Source organism: Athene cunicularia, assembly GCF_003259725.1.
Source record: "Athene cunicularia isolate RWA chromosome 5 unlocalized genomic scaffold, athCun1 chr5_part1, whole genome shotgun sequence".
NCBI lineage: Eukaryota > Metazoa > Chordata > Aves > Strigiformes > Strigidae > Athene > Athene cunicularia.
In genome coordinates this window covers 27,610,952-27,634,306 of record NW_020799101.1, presented here as the reverse complement: position 1 = coordinate 27,634,306, position 23,355 = coordinate 27,610,952, and the positions used below count along the sequence as shown (strand labels likewise).

The window sequence follows — 23,355 nt, the reverse complement described above, 5'->3', positions numbered from 1 at the left end:
ATATGCACAGGAAATCATTGGTTCTGCAGTTGTTATTTCCCTCTGCTGAAAGCTTTGGATTTTAATAATCAAATACTATTAATATGTAGCTTTATATTCACTTGCCTCAACTAATGAGCCTACACTACTCTAAGTGCCTAGAAATAAGTCTATGCAAAAATTAAATGTGAAGAAAACTCAAGACAGAGGTCTTGGATTCTTGTTTCACAGAAAGTCAAATGTGGTTCCAGGCTGGGACACCTCTCAAATTCAGACATGGTACTGGCATAGAACAATGTCTTGACTTGTTTCAGGCTAAAAAAAACCTATTTGCTGGTCAAAGGAACCTTTGTCTAAAAAACTTCAGTATGAAGAATCTCCCATATGTTCTCATATGTATAAACCTTAGTAATACATTGTAAACAGATAAAGATACTTCCCTGTTTTCTTCTCTCAGAAACACTTAATAGTCAAAATAGTCATTGTATGCAAAGATTATGAAGCTTAAATTATTGTAACATATAAGAACTTAAAAGTGATCTCAGCTAAAAAGTCTATTTCTATATATAACAGTGTACAGAACAACAGAAAACCCTATTCAGGAAATCATTCAAGCTGTGGTAAAAATAAGGAGTTCTAATTAGCATGGTCACTCATGGTAAAGGTGCACACTGTAGAGTGGCAAATGCATGTCTATTTTATTTTCTTCAGAATCAATTTTCTTCTGGATAAAAGAATATTATGGAGGCTAGAGTCATATACACACACCAATAAGTCTGCATGTGCCCACAAATATTATACAGAAAATGTACACATTTTATATGACCTTAAGAGCATTTTAAGGACCCTCAAGTTATGTATTTGATTTTCTAGATCCTCAACTTCAGTGAAGCATTTTGATGAACATTTCAAATTAACACAATTTCTACCCTGTCAGATTTCCTAGCAGCAGTTAGAAATCTTCTGTTAGGGAACTTCTGCAACATTCCCATTCCTTAAGGACATCACTGAAGTAGAGAGTTGTGGTGTCTGATCAAATTTTTCACATACTTATCCAATCTGTAATTCAGATAAAGATGAGAAAATATCCCTGTACACCTTATTATTCAGATTAGCAAAACTGCAGATTTGGACATTTTGTGTATGGTGACTAACAATTTAAAAGAAAAAAGCTTCTAAGTATTCTCATTAAACACTTAATAAGAATAATTTGAAGATGTGGCACTCAAATGAGAATTTTTATTTTTTTTTTTGTGATACAGTGTAGAAGGCATGTCCTAATGCAAAATTAAAAGATTTTTTTACTGTGTTATCCAACACTTGTGTATACATTGTCCTACTTAAAGTCCATAAAGATATATAGTGAAACACTGTCATTTTTCTATTTATCATCATACTTTTTAGATCTAAAATAACTTTTAGAATTCAGATATGCTTTGAAGGAGTATGAGATTCCCTTGCAGGAGATTTGCATTATATACCATACTTTATGTACTGATAACAAGAGCTTTATTACTAGGATGAGAATTAGATATCAAATTTATTTCATACCTGCAATACTGACTGCACTCCAGCTCGTACATTTTGCTCTTCAGTATCAATTTCGGACATTTTATGCAAAGTCTCTTCATAACAGGCATTTCTTGCCCAGCTTGAATTTCTAACATGACTAGAGTTCATCCCTTTTTCCTGAAAAATACTTTTTCTTAAAATTCCATAGAATTCTAGACAGGTATTTTGGTTTTAAATTAAAGGAAAAAGGATTTAATAGATATTAAATAAGAAACAATGATAAACAGATGTTTAAGATGCATCTTAAAGACATAACTATATTTTAAGAAGTTTGTACCAATTATTTTAAAGAATCTGGATGAAACAACTACCATTTTCCTCATCCTTTTATTTCTGTATAATTTTTACACAACTGACAGTTGGCATACTGTACAATCCACATCTTGAGAATAGTTCATAAAAATATATGAATTTTTAAATGGAACTAACCACATTAAAAACCTACAGCTAATGGATCAAATTGGTAAACCATTCATGCACTGTTTAATTACCACTGATTTTCCCCAACAGATGCTCTGACATCAAATTAAACCACATATAATATGTTGAGGAGGCCACTTCTCTGCCTACTAGCATGTCAAAACAATGTGGAAATATTAACCAATGATATTTTACCTCTTCTCTTTCTTTCGCTTTCTCTGATGAATTGTGGTCAACAACATTTTCATCACAGTCTACAGTTGTACACTGCATTATTTCCTCAGGTTCTTTCATAAATAATGGCTTGTCTTCTTGCTGAATCCATTCCTGATACACCTTTACCACTTTCCTCATGGCAGCTGCTTCACATATTGGCAACAGAAATGCCTGTGAATAGAAAAAGAAATGAACAAAAAAACAGTTACAGTACTTGAAATCAAATTGGGCTCTATATTGTACAGGTTCTAAGAGATAAGGGACTAAAAAACCACAACCACTGTAGGATCTTAACAAATAAATTATTACTAAACTGAAATGTTTGCTCACTTTCTTCAACTGTAAACTGAAAACATGAAAAAAATGTTTTAAGAAGAAAACCTGTCAAGAAAGTACTTTGAAAACTTCATTGCCAAAGAGATATGAGAATCCGTACAGGCATATGTGCTCAACACCTAGCCTGCTGAAATTAAGACCCAAACGCTCATCAACAGTATGCAAAACAAGCAAACGTAAGTTTCTATTAAAACATCTTCCATTCAGAGGATTTGGAAAAGTGGAGTTAAACCAGTTCTAAATGACTAAGAAAAAATCAAGTAACAGACATTACTGGTAGCCATGTATCTTATTTTTAGCTAAATAAGATTTTACAGAACAGTATTCTTAAAACAAAGACTTCAGAATTACCGTTTAAAAAACCCGTGCATTTGAGTCAGTGTGATGGCTGATCAGTGCCCTCTTCAGGAGGTTTTCTGTATCTGTGTGCTGGTAACAACTAGTCATAGATCAGAAACGTTTAACTTTAGTCAGGTTTTAACTAACTATAAATACATTTTCCAAAGACCATAATGCCCTAATTGTATTTTTTTAAAAACTCATATAAACTACACTAACACATAGCTTTATGGAGTCCATGGTGTGAATGTTGAAAAGTCATTGCCCATGTTTTTAAGGAGTACCCACTTGACACTAGTGGTATGTCCTCTCTGGAAATAAACATTTCATACCAGTATCACACTAAAAAGAATTTTGCTGTGTATGTCAGAATTCAACTGACAAGTTCAACAGTCACAAACTATCACTCATTAAGTCTAACAGTCTTCTGCAAGCTGATATACATGTTTTGTACCCTGGAGCCTAAAATGCATACATCTTTTTTTCTACAATCTTTCCACAATACAGTACAACTGAAACTCCTCCTGGCTGGAATAACTTAGCCCCACTGGTTTAGAAACATTACAAACATCTGGCATATTAGAAATGAACTTACACTGAAAATGTCTGGCTAAACAATGACTTAAATGAGATCTCGTAACTACATATGAAATCCAAACAATCTACATCGCTCACAGAATGCCTTGTGAAAAGAAAAAAGAAAACTGCTTTTGCTGTCCCTTTCACTGGAGGGGGAGGTTTCTAAACAGACTATCAATAATTTAGACTCTACATTCAATGTCTTGGACTCTAAACCCTTGAGTGACAGCTGGATTCAGGTAATTCCATTATCTCCTTCAGTAATGTGTCCAAGCTCTTCAACACGTTGGATGTAGATAAGCTTCTGACATTCGACTCACTCAGAAATATCCATTTCATCCAGATATACCAGAGTTTTAAAATGCTTAATTTTCTGCTGTTTAAAGCAACTATTGTTATGCATTTCAGTTGAAACAGTATATTTTTCTTTACTATTATTCAGAAAAATCTCTTCATCTTTTGATCTATCGCACAGGGTATAAAGAAAGTCGATCTTGTTTTATTCTCCCACATCGAACTCAGTTATGTATTTTCACATTATAAATAAAGACTCCATATTCTGGCATATGTTCTCAGTTTAAATTTAATTGTTTCCAGTTGAGAAACACTATTTTGAGTATGTTCAGCTAACATTTCTGGTTGCAGTTAAGTCAGAAGCAGAAGCTGTTACTTTCTATAGACATCGGTCCCAATCCTCTGATGAACATCAAGGTAAGGACACTTGACAGCGCCTAAAACAGGTCTTTAACAGCTGTACACTCCCACAGAAGGCTTATTTTAATATACTTGGGTGTGAGCTCTAATAGATATGGGGTTGAAACATTCCTGTCTATGGTTAACTGTAAAATCCAAGTTAAATGTTGTTGTACCTATTATTAAAGAAATAAAATTAGAAAAATCAGAAACCAGGGATATTCTACACAGAAAATATTTCAGGATTCTAGCTTTTCAATTCTTAAACTTTAAAGGCAAGATGACTGAAAAGAATCACATTTATATAATTTTCTGCTTAGCAAGCACTCTTAAAAGAAAAACATGACATAAGGATCATTTACAATAAAATACTCAAGATTCTTGCATTGTAAAGAGGGTTCTTTACCTGTCGAAAAATCTCAGTTAGAAAATTAACATTGCTTCTTTTAGAAGAAAAGACTTTCCGGACAATTTCAATATCAGTTAAATGCTCTTCATCAATACTGCAGAGGCTTGAGGAACTTGGTTCTCTCTCTGTTAGAGTACTTGTATTAGAATGAGATTGTTCTGGCTCTGCATTTCTATCCTGCTTATCAGTACTGTCATTTTTGCTGTCCTCCCTTGAAGCCATGCTAGCAGCTGCTCTCTGAAATGAAAAGTCAAGAATATTCCATAGCTCATTTTTAATACAACTGAATAGTACAATTTAAGTTATACAACAGTATAATTTAAAACAGTACAAAGCATTCAGGAAAAAAAAAAATCAAGGATAGGTCTCACTGGATTTCAAGACTTCTTATGGTTGATTAAAAACAAAAAAACAGAATTTGAAAAAAAAAAAGCACAGCAAGTCATTCTAAAGTGAATTCATAAGCAGAAAATTGGTTTAGAAATGCCTTTAATTCTTCATTAGTTATAATTATGGAAGGAGTGCACACTGCTGACATAACAGTTAAGACAAAAATATGAAAACAAATACTTTTTTGTACATTTGGTTTTACCTGAATATTCTTTGGCACATTTTCACCTTCCATCCCAGGAATATGAGGTCCTGTATGTGGTTTTGGCTCAAGCCAGAAAGACACCAACCATCGAATGACAATAACACGAGCCTTAATAAAAGGTTCCTTTGTGCAATATATTGCCTCATTGGTTTCAGCATCTTTCTTAACCATTACATAGTGTGGCTTTGGTCTCATTTGTGGTATATCTGTATGGAAACACAACACCTTAAAAATACGTGCAGAGAGAAAGCACTATATAAGAAAGAAATCCTAAAACCATAACCAATATACATTGGTATTGCATTTTTGTATTTGCTATTGCACAACTCATTCCAAGATGTGCCTAAATGGGTACAACAGAGAAAATTTCAAGACCACACTACAAGACATCAAAAGGCTGTAATTTTCTTCTGGATAAAGACAATATTGTTGGTGCAGACAGCAACTTGTTTCTGCTATGCAAAACCTTTTTTATTTGAAAGTGATTTCTAAAACCTTACATCCTTGCTTTCATTTTTTTCTGAACAAGTAAACACATTTCTTTTCATGTCTTTCAGCTTTTTTTAAGCTACATGCTATACTCAATATTTAAACTTCAATAAACTTACTACTACACATTTTTGTTGAAAACTACAAAGGAGTTGAAGTAGTAAAGAAACTGTTAACTAGGATATGGTCTGTACAAGAAAACTATTTTCATACAGAATTAAGATATTGTCAAATTTCTTAATATTAAAGAATTGTTTAGAACTATACAGTTAAGTTACTAAGCAACAATTTATGTAATTCATACCACTTTTACAGCCTTTTAAGTGTTCTCTATGTCACTTATCTCGTACTACCAAACCCACTGGGAAAAGCAGATGAAGTTCAGATGCAGGGGATCACCACACTTCCTAATGCATGCCTAGAAAGATCTCTATGTTGGTCGGCAATCCACAATAAAGCAATATAATTAGTGATAAGGGTTATCAGTTCTTTACTGTTACAGATCCCAACATCTAATCATGGCTACAACGGGAGAGCTTGAGTTCCAAATTGTATTCTAACAGCAGCTGCAATAAACACAGCCTCTTCTGGCCCTGCAATGAGAAAGATGAATAGAACAGAGAAAAGACCTGTTCCAAAGCCACATCAGTTTTGCCAGCTTCATCTAATGCCACACCTGCAGTAGCTAATTTTGCTGGACTTTGCTGCCAGAGTGAGGGAACCTACACCCTCCTATAAGTTAACTGAAAGATCCATTCTGTAGCAATGGTTTCTGTACTAGCTTGCAGGGAATGTAATGAATGATGTCCAGAGGCACACCAACTGGCAGGAACTGGGGTTATTTGGGGTCTATAACCTACAATTCCATTTTCTCCAGCCCATGTTCTAAATCATGGTTTAGAACTGTTTAGCTCTTCTGGTTTGCTACCGTGCTAGTGACAAAGATGCCGACAGTGTCATCGGTGTTCCTGAACCTGCTTCAGAAAAAAAGTGACAGTCCTTAATAACTCCACGGGGATGAAATTAATATGTGCAGTAAAAACATTACAAAGATTGGGGGGCTGAGGTGTACAGGGACACACAGACAGTTTGTTCAGTTGTGCGTAATACATATTTTTGTGGGGACAAGTATCAACAGCCCAGTTTGACTCCAGCCACGTGTCAGCCAACTCAACAATGCCAAACATCATTTCTGGGTTTCATAACCCAGAACAGCAGGCAGATACCAACCACCAATATGAAGCAGCTACAAATCTTGCAGGTGCAAATGACATTTCTCTGAGAGTGCTGTGTTAACTCTATTCATAGTTCTAGAAGGGCAAGTATAAGATCTGCTCCAATACAAAAAGCAGATGAAAATTTGAGGACTGATTATGAAATGTGCTGTCAGAACACAGCCTGCTGCTGGTGTTTCAGTATCATGGTTTTCATCTGGTGAGAGCACACAAAGAAACAACAACAACAAAAAGAAAAGAGGAGGAGGCACAGAAAATTATGGTTCTATCCAGACATTGAGCATGATAGATTGGACAGAGATGGTATTTCAGCACTGCTTCACCTCCTCTATAGCTTGAGGTACATGAGCAAGTGATACATTCCACAGTTTTACAGGCCAGAAGGCAGTTCAAAGATACTAATGGTGAGAGTCAAAGAAGACACTGAGTAATCGTGTTGAAGAATATGAAGTTGTTCCCTGACTATAACTTCCTAATGCAAGGTCAAGAGCTCTTTTAAGGGATACACCATAACTTCTGCCAGGTTATGATATCATAATTCATGAGTAACACATTCTGATAGCAGCAAAAAAATAATCAGCTACTCTCTACGTCATATATACTTTCAGACACTTGAAGTGAATACAGCCTACCTGTCAGATTGCTGTAAATATTTCCTTGTTAATGTTACAAATACACAACACAACATCCAGCACCAGCACAAAGGATATCCAAGCTGGTATATTTCAGTGTCATTTCAACTACCACATACAAAAGAAGTGATAAACTTATCATGATGCTGCTAAGCTGAGGAATGTTTCCAGAACAGACTTTGAAGTTACATCCACTATTTTTAATGGAAGCATTATTTTTAGAGGAAAAAAAAACCATGACTCTTGCATACAATCCACCTAAATAACAAATGCACAGAACGCTTTTTAAAAAGCTTAAAAATATTTTATTTGCTACAAATAAAAAACAGTATATTGTTTTCATTCTGTGGAAATCAGCAAGTTAGTAAAAAAAGATATTAAAAATTAATATATCTTAAAAGAAGCATGTTTAACAGCACAATAAGTGAAAAAAAAGGAAACCAATGCCTGGTAGGCAGAGTATTTAAAGATTAAAAAAAAAATCAGTTCTCTCTGGTATCTATTAGTATTCAGCAGGGCGTGAAGGCTACAATACTAGAAGTATTTTCAAAAGGACAAGACACCCAGTAGACATGCAGTAAACATGTCTTTGCAGCACACTGTCTCTTTCTGCAGTTTAATGATATCCCCTCAGAACATCCTCTCTATTCACTCTCAACTCTATTACATGCTGCAGCTGCTTCTCAAATGTGTCCTCCAGTCATTTCTTCTTTCACATTTCTGTCCATCTTGCAAGTAGGTTGTCAAGGCTCCAGATAAGGACACTGATGTAAAACCAAAGCAAAACAGAAGCTTAGATTGACTCAAACAGCACAATAGGAAATATTTCATTCCCACAACTTTCCATTTTTCCCTTCTGTTTTGTTTTGGGCTTTCCCCACCCCCTGTCCTTCCCCCTCTGGGAACTTGATGCGAGCTGGTGCCAAAAAGGGCAGGAAGCTGTAGGTGGAAGACATGAACAGGGTAGAAAATGAAAAGGCTAGCAAAGCCACAGTTGTAATGGTGGACACTTGTAGCTTAACCTTTTAAGGCAATAAAGGGTTCAGAAAAAATGAAGAGCTGCAGAGAGCTGTAAGACAACTCACTTTGTTTCTCTGTAAATGAAGGAGCCCAGCTATATGGCTTGGAAACTGCACAGAAAAGCACATTACTATGATGAAAGAAAGAATGTCCCTGGATTCTTACTGCCATACCCATAGTTCTTTCCATTAGTTTCTTTCTCATAGTTTCAGATGTTAAAAGACATTCAAAACAAAACAAAAAAACACCAATAATCTCATGGGCTCTTCTAAGCTTGTATTGCTCTTCTAAACCCTTAAATACTTAAACCAGAATTTGAAGGTGGCATAATACTAGCTTCTTGTAACTGGAACACTCAGTGCTTGTTACTGTATTTAATATACTTATCTGAAAATCTGCCTTAATAGAAAGAAAGAAAAAAGAAAAGACATCTTAATCCAATATAGTATCTCCAGTAAATCCCTGTATCAATACTTGCTTACTAAAACTACTGCTTTGATTTGTACCTCATGACCTCTCCTAAATTAAGCATTACACCAGTAGCACAAGAACTGTTTTTAGTAGCAGGCTCAGTGCCCATACTTGCCTTGTTTTCTGCCTAAATGCTGCCAATTTTATTCAGAACAGGCACAGGATTGTTTACAAATAGGGTGGGAAGATGCATGCCAGAGAAGAACTTCTCAGAGGAGAAAAGACTATTCTACTTACCAGTGTTTCTGTTGCTTTCATTACTGTATTCTTCTCAAAATCCCTGTCATTGTTGCAGAGACCTGTGCCCATTATTTCTTCTTGTTCCTCACTGTCCTCTTCTTTACTAAGGTCTTGGAAGCTTCTTGTTTAGGATTCACAGAAAAGGAGAGGACTAAAGTAACACTTCTACAGAAGACTCAATCAAGATCTTCACAGAAAATGTAGTTTCCACATTTCTTGTTCAGGGATGTCAAGCAGCAAGTTTGCTTTCTCAGCACTGCTTACCATCCCTCTTGTAGCTATTTTATCACTGAGCCTCTTCAATATCTTCAGACAACTCCTGTTGTACTGTTGCTTATGGCTGGATTTATATGTTTCTTCTCCCCTAGATGAAACAGCCCACTGTTTCTTTCCCAGGAGAATATGGTTTTGAAACATCCATCTCTGAAGAAAGCCACAATCAAAATACATGGACATGGACTAGCAGAAACTAAGACCTTTTCAACAAACTTCTCTGACAGCTTGATTCTTAGAATATGAAATTGTGTCTGGAGATTACTTCTAATCCTTGTGAGAAGCTGCATCAACAAGCAAGAGGAGCAGTGACATGTCCATATTATTTAAGCTGCCATTTCTTTACTTAAAACTTGTGTACATGGTACTGCTTTGCAAACAAGAGTCTTGAACTCTGTTGGCTTACAACCAACCTATGCATGGGTGCACGCAAACCTCAGCTAGCAAATTCAAGATTTGCAAACAACATTCTAGTTTAGAATGGGCTAAAAACCTCTGAGCAAAACTCTAGTTAGGTGTGCTTAGCAAACAACTAAAATTCTGCTCTCTGTATGGAAAGATACACTCTAGCACCATCAGCTTCAATGACTGTTAAACCCTAGCTTCCTCTTCCTAATGCAAGCTCTTGAAAAAATAGTTGACAGAAAAACATAACCTCTCTGAACTATGAGCAAGCATCATAAGATCCAAACACTATGATTCTGTACAGATAAAACCAACGTCTCCCAGAGAACAGCACACTAACACCTTTTATGTCAGCAGCAGTAGTTTCTTTTCAGAGCACAACTTAAATCAACAAGAGAGATCACATTGAAGAACTGTTTTACAAGAACATTTCTTCCATTGAAGAACAAGAATCAGGTTAATACAGCAAGATTGACTATAAGGAAAGGTGCCTCCACAAACAGAGAATTGAAAACGATGAACAGGAACCATAACAAGTTCTTTCACAATACTTTTGGAGAACGTTCTTTATGGACAACATGACTCAAGCAAAAAACTGCTTTGCTGTACTCTCTATTAAGGAAAATGTAATGATTTTATCACCTGTGTTAACACTTACCAAGTATAGGGTTATACAAGCTGGTCTCCTTACAGATGTTTGGGAAAATGGAAGGTAAATAGTATTTCTTAAAATTTGAGAATAAAAATGAAAATCCCTTTTCCTGGTTTTCCTTGTTCTTCCACTCTAAACTTTTAACCTTAAAAAAAAAAAAGTTGAATAAAGTAAACATCTAGACAAGAAAGATGGCTGATAAAATGTCTTCTAAGTTATTTCTCTGAAACAAAATCATATGCATTTTAATAAACACTTTTACAAAGTTGGAATAGAAACTAGCTAGGAAATAATGAAACAAAAAACTGTTCTCTTCCAGAACATTGCTTCAGTGAACTTGAGCACATCAAATACTGAAACCAATAGAAATACATCTGCTTTTATGGTCATCTTGGCAAGTCAGGGAGTAAAGCCAAGTTGATTGTTTTTAATAAAACTGCTTTTATATTTCAAAATGTTTTATAAGGAAAGGATAATTACCCATGCTACTATGAATATTTGTTTGACAATTTCTTGTAACACATTTAGACTAAAAAGTGTCCATATATTCATTATAATAGGTACTTGGATTCATTTGTGCAGTTGGCAATATGAAACAAATCAATCTGTCAACCACAAGCAGCAGAAGATACAACTTTCAAGTTGAATTACACAAATCTGCTTTCACAGATCATGAGTGCTAAGCCTTTCCTATTATGAAATGTCTTCCTACTGAAAAGCGTAAATTTTCCTTAATAATAAACCCGGCTTGCAGTTTCCATCTTTGTCCTCAAGAATCCATCTGCCTGCAGAACTGGGTAATCTGCCAAAGTCTACCACAAATAAAATAAAAACCCAGCACCCCTCTTCTTTTTCCTCTTTTTTCTCCCCTCCTCTATTCCTTACTCAAAGTCCACAGTTCTTCTATGATTTATTTTCAGTTCAATAGGCCTTTAGAATGCAATATACATATATATATATATATATATATATACACACCTTCCCAATGTAATTCATTAGAATAAGTGACGTGTAGAAATTAATGACACTAAGTTCTTCAGCAGAACTTAGTATCTAAGAAGTAACCATTCAGCTTGAAATAGGTCTAAAGAGATTTCAGCAAAAGATTCTAGCATTCATATAGTGAACAAGTTCTTCTCAATTACTTATTTAAATTTAAATAAACTACTACCAATTTATTACAGAGAAGGCAGTTGTGTTCAAGAATGTTAAGGGTATGTTTATTCAAAGTCAACAGTCATCATTAAACTCACCCTACAAGTCACAAGTATGATGAACTCTATTCAAACTGGCAGATGCTGGAAGCAACAAAATGAGGTTCCAAATTATTCCAGCACTGCAAGCTCACAGAGTGAGACAGATAAAGGGAAGCCATGAAATGTTTCAGTTTAACATAGGCCAAATTTGTGCACTGTCCATCTTCTCTAGCACAACTTGCAAAAGTGTGAAGAAAAACTTACAGATAGATACCTAAGTGGATTCTGCTGGATAAGTCTGACCCAGAAGGCAGTACCCCTGGAACACTTACAGCATGTCATGCAGTCAAGCAGTTTGCTGGGCATATGACAGCAGAGCAGGCTTAGAAGAAGTATGGGCTAAGTGGCCAGCAAATCAATTACATAAAATACAATAGCTAGGCCACACTTTTAGACACAAGCTTTTGGCACGCCCTATCCTAGGCATTTCAAGTACTGGCTGAGATCACGGGAGTGTCAAAGTACGAAGGGAAGGACATACTGTACGCCTGAGTTGTGCACCATGGACTAAATACTCATTCAAGTCTTAGTTTTCTGTGCACAGTTCGGCTCCGTAATCTGCCCCTTAGGTAGCTCAAGATCTGCAAGATCTTATTACCTGGTGTTCACACAGCAATGACACTAAGTGAGTGTAATCCTAGCAGTGCAGCTTCTTTAAAGCTGAACTTAACGCATAAGTTTTGTCAGACCTTAAGTATTCCAAATATGTACTGTTTCCCATTGCTTCTCTTTTGAAGAGGTTCACTTGTCCAGCTCTAGCAGTAATCCCAAATTTCTTCTATTTAGTGTACTGTATTACGCCTGAGCTTACAATCTCCTAAAACTAAAGTCCCAGAAGCACAATTAAGATACCAACAGGAGTCAAGGTGCCATCCTTGCAAGATCTGGATAGTAAATATCTTGATCAGAAAAAAACAACATTTCCCTCACCCCCCCAAGCTCTTGCTAGAAAACCATAACATCTGTGTCACTACTTAAACATGTTGGTGCATTTCTACCAACCAGGGCTTTCCAGTAGCTCAGTCCATTAAAGAACGGAGAGGCTGTATGGTTATCTACTGTAATCTGTATGTTATCTACTTACATTCCAGAAAGATAGCTGGAGGAAAAATATGATCCTAAGCACAGACACTAGCAGTCCCAGACTTACAACCATTGAGTATGACATCCTATTTCTGTTTGGTTTTGTCAGCTAGCCTGAATATAAACCTAGAAAAAGGCCAGCAAAAGTTTGGGACTCATTACAAGCCTGTATTACAAAAATCCAATTCATTCAGTTAGAAGTTTCCCCTTAGTTTGAAAACCAAAGTCCCTGAACATCATCAACCCCACATAATAAAAGTGAGCCCAGCTGATTGTTCCACTGGCTGAAGGTAACAGGGCAGGGAGGGGGGGGAAATGAAATGAAAAAGGGAGCTAGAATCACCATTGCTGGAAATAACTGACAAGTCCTGGTTTTCCTCCATGCTGCAATCTGATACAAGACCCTACAGTAATGGACCTATGAATCTTCACACAGAGGACAAATGATGATTTTTTACAGGAATTTGCTTTTTTCAAATGACACTTCAGGGAGGGGTGAGGAATGTTTAAAACATTTTTGTATACATTTACAATATTGCTAGTATATGTCTTTATGCAATGGACAAACAGGTGTTAGTGGTTCCATATTTGTTTACTTTAAAACTAGAAAACATACCTGAATTACTATGTATTTCAAAAGTGCTTCCAAGAAATAGCTTGTTAAATCTTCTTGTCCTTTATCTCCTGATTGTGGAGGAACAAGTGGAGTGATTTCCTCTATAGTCACTTGAGCTATTTTTAAAAAAAGAAAAAAGGATATCTAACATTTAGACCATTTCTTCTCATGCATAAATATCTACCAAGTTATGAAAGTAGAAATGTACTGGGGTAAGCAAAGACAATTACAGGCAAAACATTCCACCCATAGATTAATGAAAATTAGGATTTTTTAACTAATAAACCACCACAGAAATAGTTTCTTACATATATAAAAATACAGCAGATAATAACTAATTTCTCCCTATTCATCTCGGGAATCTACCTGACAAGACCAAATTTTTCCAAATAGCATTAATACATTTTTTTTAGAATTTATGCCAACAATAGTGTAACATTTGTGTTGCACAAATGCCAAATCTTTATTTACTTCTCAGGATTTTCTTGATTTAGCAGTTCATCAGTTACATTTGTGTTGTTTTACTAGCTCTATTCTTCCTTTGCCTCTACAATGAAGCTACTTCAAAGTTTATTTTTCTCTTGTTCCTGTAGTTTGGTGTTTGCATTTTACTCTGAGCTCTGCATTTCTATGCTGCCTACATCTCCTCTAGGTTGGCTTCTCCTTTCCCACTATAGAAATATAACACAAGATAACTCCAAAACAGGGCTTAAATTATGTAACAAACTTTTACCTGCAGGTCTATCCTGCCACTAAATTCGTCTGCTAAACTTCAGTAAAGTTAATTACCAGTCAAGGAGACACTGCTTGCTTCTACAAGCAATGCTTGCATCAGCTCTAAAACTTTGGGTGGAGGTGGAAAAAAGGCAACAGCACTTAATTCTTGGAGGAAAAAGTGGTTTAGCTTCTGATTCACATTTACATGAATGCACAGTTTGCACTTATGACCAATTCAATTGCAATTTGTTAATAAATGAACTTAAAATACTACTAGCAGGAATAAATTGATTTAGGAGGCAAGTGGCTCCCCAAAGTAACCAGTAACTGATACTTAGTGCTAGAGTGAACAGTCAGAGGAAAAACTGTCATAACTATCACCTTAAGAGAAAAATCCTCACTCTGTTGATTAAAAATCAAGATAATGATCTTTATGTTTAAAAAAAAAAATAATTCGGAAAGTATAAAAAGCTTATCTCAGAATGCTCAATCCTTTCCACTGATGCAGAACTCTGACCTCAGGTTTTGCAATTTACAAGCTCCAATTCTTTTGAAAGACTCCAAGCCACAAGAATACCACAGCTTTAATTGCCTAGTCCTACACATACACAGCAGGAAGATCAACCATTTGGCTTTATGCATTCCCCTAACAAACACTCATTCTATTGAAGGCCATACCAGAAACTGTTTTGTGTAACTTGCTCCCTAGGGTATGGCCAAAGCAAGTACAAATACTCAACACAAGCAGAATCTGCCTGTGCAAGTTGGCAGTTGATGCAGCATCTGCTTGTAATTCTTAAGAATTACATAAAACCCGTGAGTTTATTTTCACCACTATCTGTTAAGCTACTATAACCATACTTTAAAAAACAAACAAACAAACAAAACACAAAACTAAAACAACCCACCCTAAAAAACAACCACCACAAGACAAAGTTACTATTGGAAGAAGATAAACTGCCAAAAAACCTCATTAACAGCTCCATAATCTCCCTGGGTACATATATATGCTAGTTCTTCTGTACTTTAACTTGCCTTTTCTGTGCTGAGAATTGAATTATGCAGAGAATTGAGTAATTACTTACTTTCTTGAACATTAAGTGGAGGATTAATGAGATTATCTAGTGTTCGGGGGCCATATTCTGACTGTGGTGATGAAAATCCAGGAATCAAGCAAGAAAACATCCATAATTGTTCTCTACTACAGTTATTTTGAAGTGCTTGCAGCCACAAAAGAAAGAGGCGCACACCCTCTCGACGTATCTTAAAGGAAAAAAAACTGAACAAGTTAACTTGTCCCAAAACACACAAAAGCATTTCCATTTGTCCTGGAGGGAGAAGGGGAGTTGCAGAAAAGATGAGAACAGACAGACAGCATGACCACCAGCAATCAGCAGAGCCAAGCTAGTGCATCTGCTGCCTCTGCTGAAATGTAAGAACAACTCTGACGCCTTCACTGCTGTTTGCCTCACAGATTCTCTTTCACAGGATTTTATCTGAAAGAAGAGGAACAAAACCAACACGTCTAGTCACTTGCTTGACTACAGCACTGCAAGACACCATGTCCATTTTTCAGAAAATATAGTCATAAAACTTCTAAATGTGTTCCATGATTTATGACAACAGAGTGAGCTTTTTGCAGCAGAAAGCCCTATTCTACCCTCTTCCATGCCTCCTTCAAGAAAAGCAATGGAATGGAATCCTAGAGCAGTCACTGCTGGCTCTCAGTGGAGAATTTCAGCACCAGCCAAAGCCTGCAGGTGATTTACAGAGATGTGGGCATGGTTGGTTGCTGCAGTACCAAAACTACATGTTACATTTGGGTGGCTTTTGTCCCATGGTCAACCATTATTACACTACCCACCAACAGGTCTCTGGCATAGATAAACTTCCAAGACAGTTTGAGCCACAAAACTATACCCTGAGCCCCAAAAGCTGTTTCCTTGACTTTAACAGTGAATGGTTAAGGCTTATTTCTGCTTTAACGCAAAATCCTTCAAGTAATCTGAACACATTATTAACTTGGCTACTCTATATAAACACATAACTACCGTGAGCAGTCCTACTGAAGTAAAGCTGATGATTTGAAGTCATTCTTTCATGACACACAAGTCATGATATAGTTATCATTCTTGTGCTTTTACCATAAAAATTCACCCTTATGTTCTTATTTGTAGTTAAGTATTTTAGACAGAAGTAGTATGCAACTTTTTCCAATACCTTTAATGAATTTCCAGTGTGAAGAAGCTTCTTTAAAATCAAACCTAAAAAGAAGAAAAGAGAAAATAATAGAGAACAAACAAGCAATATTTAAGTAAGATGTCAGAGTTCTCGGTCAGACTTGATAGTAACTTTTAAACAAGTCCTTGGCAATCTCCAATTTAATCTTGGTGAACTTGATATCCTTAGGCAACTCTCTCAATGCCAGAAGGAAAAAAAAGATCACCTTTCATAGCTTCCTCATAACCCATAACATCCTTCCCCAAGGAATTTCTGGGATGTGTACATTAAATGTCACTAGTGTGCATTCCCCATTTACAAATACAGACTTCACCCCAATTTTTAATTTTATTAAGATAGAAAATTAGGAAAAAATAATTACAAAGCAACTTTCTACCTGTCCTTGTTCTTCTCAGCCACTGTTCCATTTCCAGATTCCCAGATTTAATTCTATCTAGAAGAGCATTCACTACACTGGTGAGCTTTTTTGGTTTTTTTTCTTCCCCTAGCTTGCAAGGGTTTCAAGACCATAATCCCTGTTGCATAACTTATAAGGAAATGACAGCCAGAGACAGACAATCAACTTACCAATACTATGGAATTGCCATCTCTGATGAATCCTTTCTGGAAGGAGTTGCAAAATTTTCTACAGAAAAACAGAACCCAAGGATCTATGTTGCAGATATTGATCCCAGAAGACCAAAGAGCGCTTTGTCAAAAGTCACAGATCAGAAGCTGAAGGGTTAACTTAGAAATTCCACACTGCTTTCCTTGGAAGTATTACTGTCCTTTCAAAATAATCCCATTCCTAAAGCTAAGAAGCCCCAAAGACTGTCTGGCAAATCCTGCATTGGAGACTTCACTGCAGTTTATCTGGCTCCACTGCCTCTCTGCTGGATATTGCTGCTTACAGCATACAGAGTGGAATGGGATGAGTATGTCCCAGCTCGTCTGGTTCACAACAGGTTGTACTGGGTTATTCTACCTTTATAGTGGCTTAAACTAGGATGCTCAGCTGTCAGCTTGCCTCTGTGGCACAAGCAAACATTTGCTGCAGTGTTCTCGGATAATGAGCTACAGCAAAACAGTGAAGACCTAGGGCAATAATGGTCTAACACTTCTCCAGCTGTATTGGAGAATGATCATCTTCAAATAGTAAGAAACAGAGCACAGTTAGTGACAGAGGCAGTTAAAAATCTATTATGTAGTACTTCAGCGTTCATGCTAGAGGCATTAACAACTTGTAAATAACCTGATTTCCCAAATTAATTCAGGCCCTGGCCCTCCAGCAGGCTGTGCAACTGCCTCCAAAGCACAAGTCACCCTTATGTTCCTTTATACAGGAATTAGTGAACAAATGAACTAGCTCTCTTCAGGTTCACTCTCCTTGTAACAGCTAATCCCACAGTTTTAAGCACCAAACCTTATTAAAAAAATTTTTTTAAATTCTTGTATTTGTATTCAACCATGTGATAAGCATTCATCAGCTTTCAATTTTACATATTTTTAAAAAAACACAATCCTTGTTCTTGTTTTGATGGAAGGCTCCATCAAAAAGGAAAGACAAAAACTTAACATTCTAAGCTATTTCTAAACTATAGTCTCTCTGCTCAGAAATCTTACAAATTCATTAAATTAGTTTCTAATTCATCTTAATTGAGTCGAGATATGCTTTGGTAAGGGTATTATGCTATTTTCAAATTATAAATATTTCTGAAAATAAAAGGGATCTATAAAAACTAATTCTGCAGTAGTGATCTATTATAAGAAAAAATCAGAGATAACAATCAAAAAAAAAGATCATGACTAATCAAAGATCACCTTTATAAGAATTTCAAAGTGTACAATACATTTGAAGGTGGGGGGAAAACACCACAACCAAAATGTAATGAACTATATCTGCAGACACAGAAAACATTTTTTCCAGTTAAGACATCTTTCTGCAAACCTGCAAGTCACATTCTTTTCTTTTCACACAAAGCACATATATTCCACTCTAAGCAAAAGGAAAAAGGAATGCAGTTAAATGTAAGGTGTATTTCCAAGCAGCTGCAGAATAGCTGTACTGTTATTATTTAACAGGACTTAATTCAAAGCAAAAAACTCATACAGGAATATTCAAGTTACCTTACCTCAAAAATAAAAAGAATAGAATCTAATTCTTCTCTCTGAGACTTGTGACCTAGATGCAATTAAAAATAAATAGAAGATACACTTTCATTATGAAAACAAAATGTAAAGATGACTGAGAAAGATCCTTAGATGTGTAAAACAAAATACCATTCATTTACAACCATAATTTTCATTCCTTCTGCAAATAAAAAAAGTATATTTCATAGTTATGGTTTACAGTTTTACATGGTTAGTTTGTATAACTTTCTATTGTGGCATCAACAGCTGGTACAGATTGTTACCAATATCTTGTTAAACAAAACAGCTAGTTCTGCAGACACAAAAAGTTTAACACCTTAAGAATCCTCGCTTTGCAAAAGGGCAAAAACAGTCATCAGAGAATAAATGCTCCTTGCTCACCTCCACTGCATGCACCTCTAATTGCTCTGCCTCTATTTGCAAAGTTAGCCTAACAGATATCTCTGAGCAGTTAATGTTGCCATTTGTGACCACAGACAGATGGCTTTAATTTATTACACCCTGCTTTATTTTATTACAAAAACACAAGCACCAAGACAAAAAGTGTTCCTTTTGAAACACTTACCTTTTTGTTTAAGACCTACTTCAATAGTCACAAAGTTTTCAAAGAACACATAATATATATGTGAGAAATGTAGGTCGAAAAACTGTTTGAGATCAATCGATTCCGCATTCTCTGAAAAACAGAACAAAGCATTGTTTTTACTTCTTTCAAATATTCAAAGTCAACCAATGCATACCATTAACAGGTAGTAAGAACTGAGGATATTTAAAAGAGAAATAATTATTGGTAAAGAAGTTATTTTGAAATTTTCATTCTTTTAAACTGAAGCTAAAGAAATTCAATATGGCATGGTGTAAGAGCCTAGTGAATTTTAAAACAAGCAGCAGTGTCTTCTTGCATGCTCATTGTTTGCACAACGGTAACGCCTGCAAACCCGTCATGAACCAGAATTCCATCAAGACCAGCACTGTACAGATGAATGTTGTTTTAATTCTTAATTTAACAGAAATAAAGCTAATGATGCTACCCAAACTCTACAACAGTAAGACCATCGCTGTTCCCAGTGTTCCTTAGCCATAACTATCCTACTAAAGAAAGTGGAAGGATGGTGAGGACTACCTCTGCCCTGCAAACAGGTTGGGAGGAAGCAAACAGCAGCAATGGATTCCCACTGCTGCCTCCTTACTCCCTCCAAGCTCCAACATGAACTTTCCTTTCCAGTCTGGCCTAGTCCCCCTTAGGCCTTTGATTGCATGGTCTCAGGAAATCAGAAGCTGGGACCTCAGGGATACCCTGAGGTGAAAACAACACTATGAGATTAGAGGGATGTGCTCTCCTGTGTACACCAGGAAGGCTTCCAGACTCTCTTCCCACAACCCCCTACATGGCTTTGTGCAAATCCTCAGTTAAAGAAATAAATGATGATTTATCGAGATTAATTTTAGATTGATCATTTTAAACAATCAATTCTTTCAAGACTTAGTACAAGCTGAACCAAAAGATACTCCCTGTGCTGTTATCTAACTACATAAGACTAGAGACACTAGGTGGGCAGAACAATAGCATGGAAGCACAGAACAGGGACTCAGTATTTTAAAAGGCAAAACTCTCCCCTTTCATAATACCGATGTGAAATAAATAGATAAATAAATAAATAAATAAAATTAGAAATAAATAAAAAAATTAAAAAATGAAGAAAGGCAAGGCAAATAAAACCTTTATACCCTACACCAGTTCTATACACTGAGGCACCATCTTTCACTGTGGATATCTTTTATAAGGCCCCTTCTAATTCTTTGTTGGATCATAGCTTTTTAATCCTTTTTAGAATGACATCAATCTCTATCATCTCACATGACTGGATCTACATCTGGTAAGGCTATAAAGACTATTATTACCATTAACACCCAATCAATCATTTGAAAGGATGGATGTGGGAAAGAAGCAAGTCAACATCAGCCTGTCAGCCCTGGGATTGCAGCCACAAGCATGGTACAATTCTATTTTATTATGTAGCTCTGGAGGACCAATAATTCAATTTGATCACAAGTCTTGCTATAAAAGTTTCCAATATATGTTCAGTTTTTCCAGTATCACAGCGTTCTGCCAACATCTTGCATAATCAGTGTAGTGGAGCCAGAGTGCTCTTGGAGAAGACAGTGCTATATCGACAGCTAAAATCAACTCTTAAAGCAAGGCAGTTTAGCTAGCAATAAACTTAGTGGTCCAGACTGGCAAGCATGTGCCTGACCACCTACAGGATTACCAAACCTCCAGTTTTGCAGAAATTGCTACACCACTTTAAACTCTAGCAGCTCAGCTGTTGATCTGTGAGTCTGAAATATTAAAGTAAGGACTCCAAAACCGAATTCCACTTTAAACAAACTAGACCATGATTTTCAGGCAGTCAAGGCAAGTACACAAGAAATGGAGATACGGCTAGAGCACAGGCACAACTGTTAGAACCTCTTCCACTCAGGGGGCAGAACCCTATATAAAGTAAGGTCTAGGCTACAGACAAGAAAGTAGAGCAGGAAGAAAATCAAAAGGGTTTGAGATAGGAGGATGAAAGCGTAAAAGAAAGCAGTGATTGAGAATTTCAGGAGAAAGAAGGGTGGCAGAAGATAATCTTTTAGTCCGCATGTGTAACTGCTGTATGGGAATTGCAGATGGAAAACAGTGGAATGGTTCACTTGATGTGAATGAGCAGAAAATACTAGTTCCAAATACTAAAGGGATTGGAAGCAGTTAAACAGGATCTCTGCCAAACAACACACAGGAATGCTGCATTTTTGCAGGCACATTAGATGTTGTTTCCTGAAATAGGCCCTCATTCTTTCCCCAGACACGGGTCAACTCTGAAGCAGGCAAATTAAAAAAACAAACCAAATGTATTCTTTAAAGACTCAATACAACAGTTTGTAATTTTGGAGACGCTAATCCTAGATTTTTCAGGCAACAAAATAAAGTCTTGCCTACTTAACCAGCTGAACCTCTAGAGGTCATGAGACCCCACCTGGAGTATGGCATCTAGCTCTGAGGCCTCCAATACAATTTCAGAGGACGGTCTTTTTTTGGCGGGGGTGGGGTGGGGGGGTGTTTGGGTTTTTTTGTATTTAAGAACTATGTGGTGTCAATCACCTCAGAAAATACTCAGAAGAGCTCTGGTAGACCTCTATTATTACCATTAACACACAATTAACACTAAAAGCACACCTTCAGAATAAAGCTATAGCTTCAAAAAGTAGGAGGAAAGTAAAAAACTCCTTGAGTCTGCCACTTCTCTAGGCAAATGCATTCCACCCTCATTTCTTCCTAAGGTCACACTTGGTAGCATAATCAAAAGCAAGTTTTTAGAATTCGAACCAAATAGTTAACAACTGAATTCTTGCAATAAATTTTATCACTTCAGATAGAAGAAAATAAAAATATAACATTTAATGGGAATTTTGTACTGGCATTACCTGAAAATAATACTCTCAAAACCCAACAAGCTATTTCTGTTAATGCTGAAAAACGGCTTTCCTCCTAAGGGAGGGAAAAGACGCTTGCGCATCTGATAGGTTTGCCAGCTAGGGCAAAAGAGAGCATCACTGAATGATAGGTATAGTGATTCAGGAAGCTGCTCATCCAGAAATTTGAAACCTTGCACTGGTCAAGAAGTTTGGAACTCATCATGCATACCCTGACCAAGAATTATGTCAAGAAGGAAGAGGGGGGAAAAAAGCAAATACAGCACAGAGATAATAATGTAGATCTAAAAGAGTTTGATTTGGAAATTATCTAGTCTGTCCACCTGCGTACATCATTCCATTTCACAGCTACCTCTATATTCAACATAATCCATATGACTAATACCTGCATGGAGAAACTACTGCTCTCCTTGATTACTTTAACATTAAAACTTTCAGCTATTCACTGAAAGCTTTCTTCACTAATTAAGGATCTGATATTTTTTTCCTTAATGAAGATTTGTCTAAACATTCAGTTCACCTTTATCTTATGATCAACTGAAGATACAGCTCTTCAGATCTCTCCTCCTGAACCATCTTCTCCAACATCAGGTCATTGTCTCTCCTCTGTGTTCTCCCCAAGTATCACGAATGCTACATATAGAGGTAAAAATTACTTCCTCTACAAGGAGCATATGCATGTCCTTCTCACACAGCCTTGAACTGGGGATTTGCTGGAAGTTGCCTGCCTGCTTTGGCTACTTAATCTTTTTTGCTTTCTTAAGAGAGACATAGCCTAGTTTTTATACAGAAACAGGTTTTCCTCCCTAACTTATAGTGCATTTATTTATTTTTAAACAAAAGAACTTTGTATTTTCCTAACAGAGATTCACGTAACTAACATAAACTAATGTATTCCTTGTGTTCTTGGTACCTATGCCCAGACTGGGAGGAGGGAAGGACTCAGAAATAGATCTGACACCATAGAAAATAGTTACAGAAGTTTCTCAGAATGGGAGAGGTAAAAATGGGACATTACTGTGTCCCAACATTTTAAAAACTAAGGCTTCTATTGTACAAAGCATAGTTCCAGTATACTAAAACTCAGATTTCCAGCAACATTTATGAAATCTGTTTGTCAAGAAAAAGGGAGTTCTCCTCATGCCTCACAAGAAACATGTATCTTTGGTTGCTGATTTTTCCTTAATTTTCTTGTAACTTCAAAATTGGTACAAATCTGATCTCTGCATTAACTCTCTGTTCAGTGGTGCTCTCCAGGTATTTTTGTTTGGGTGGGGGGG

The 23,355-nt window shown here is 36.4% G+C and overlaps 1 protein-coding gene across 1 annotated transcript in view; it reads right to left on the bottom strand.

The window, feature by feature from the left end:
• The window catches only part of RALGAPA1 (Ral GTPase activating protein catalytic alpha subunit 1), a 131,625-nt gene that overhangs the window by 102,778 nt on the left and 5,492 nt on the right, over positions 1–23,355 (bottom strand). Inside the window, exons 2-12 of the mRNA XM_026849293.1 lie at positions 19,164–19,274; positions 18,580–18,629; positions 17,036–17,093; positions 16,448–16,491; positions 15,313–15,490; positions 13,511–13,626; positions 10,562–10,700; positions 5,136–5,344; positions 4,541–4,780; positions 2,167–2,358; positions 1,531–1,668 (exon numbers count right to left, since the gene is read on the bottom strand). Of these exons, the coding sequence (XP_026705094.1) occupies positions 1,531–1,668; positions 2,167–2,358; positions 4,541–4,780; positions 5,136–5,344; positions 10,562–10,700; positions 13,511–13,626; positions 15,313–15,490; positions 16,448–16,491; positions 17,036–17,093; positions 18,580–18,629; positions 19,164–19,274 (1,475 nt within the window). The remainder of the gene's footprint in view (positions 1–1,530; positions 1,669–2,166; positions 2,359–4,540; positions 4,781–5,135; positions 5,345–10,561; positions 10,701–13,510; positions 13,627–15,312; positions 15,491–16,447; positions 16,492–17,035; positions 17,094–18,579; positions 18,630–19,163; positions 19,275–23,355) is intronic.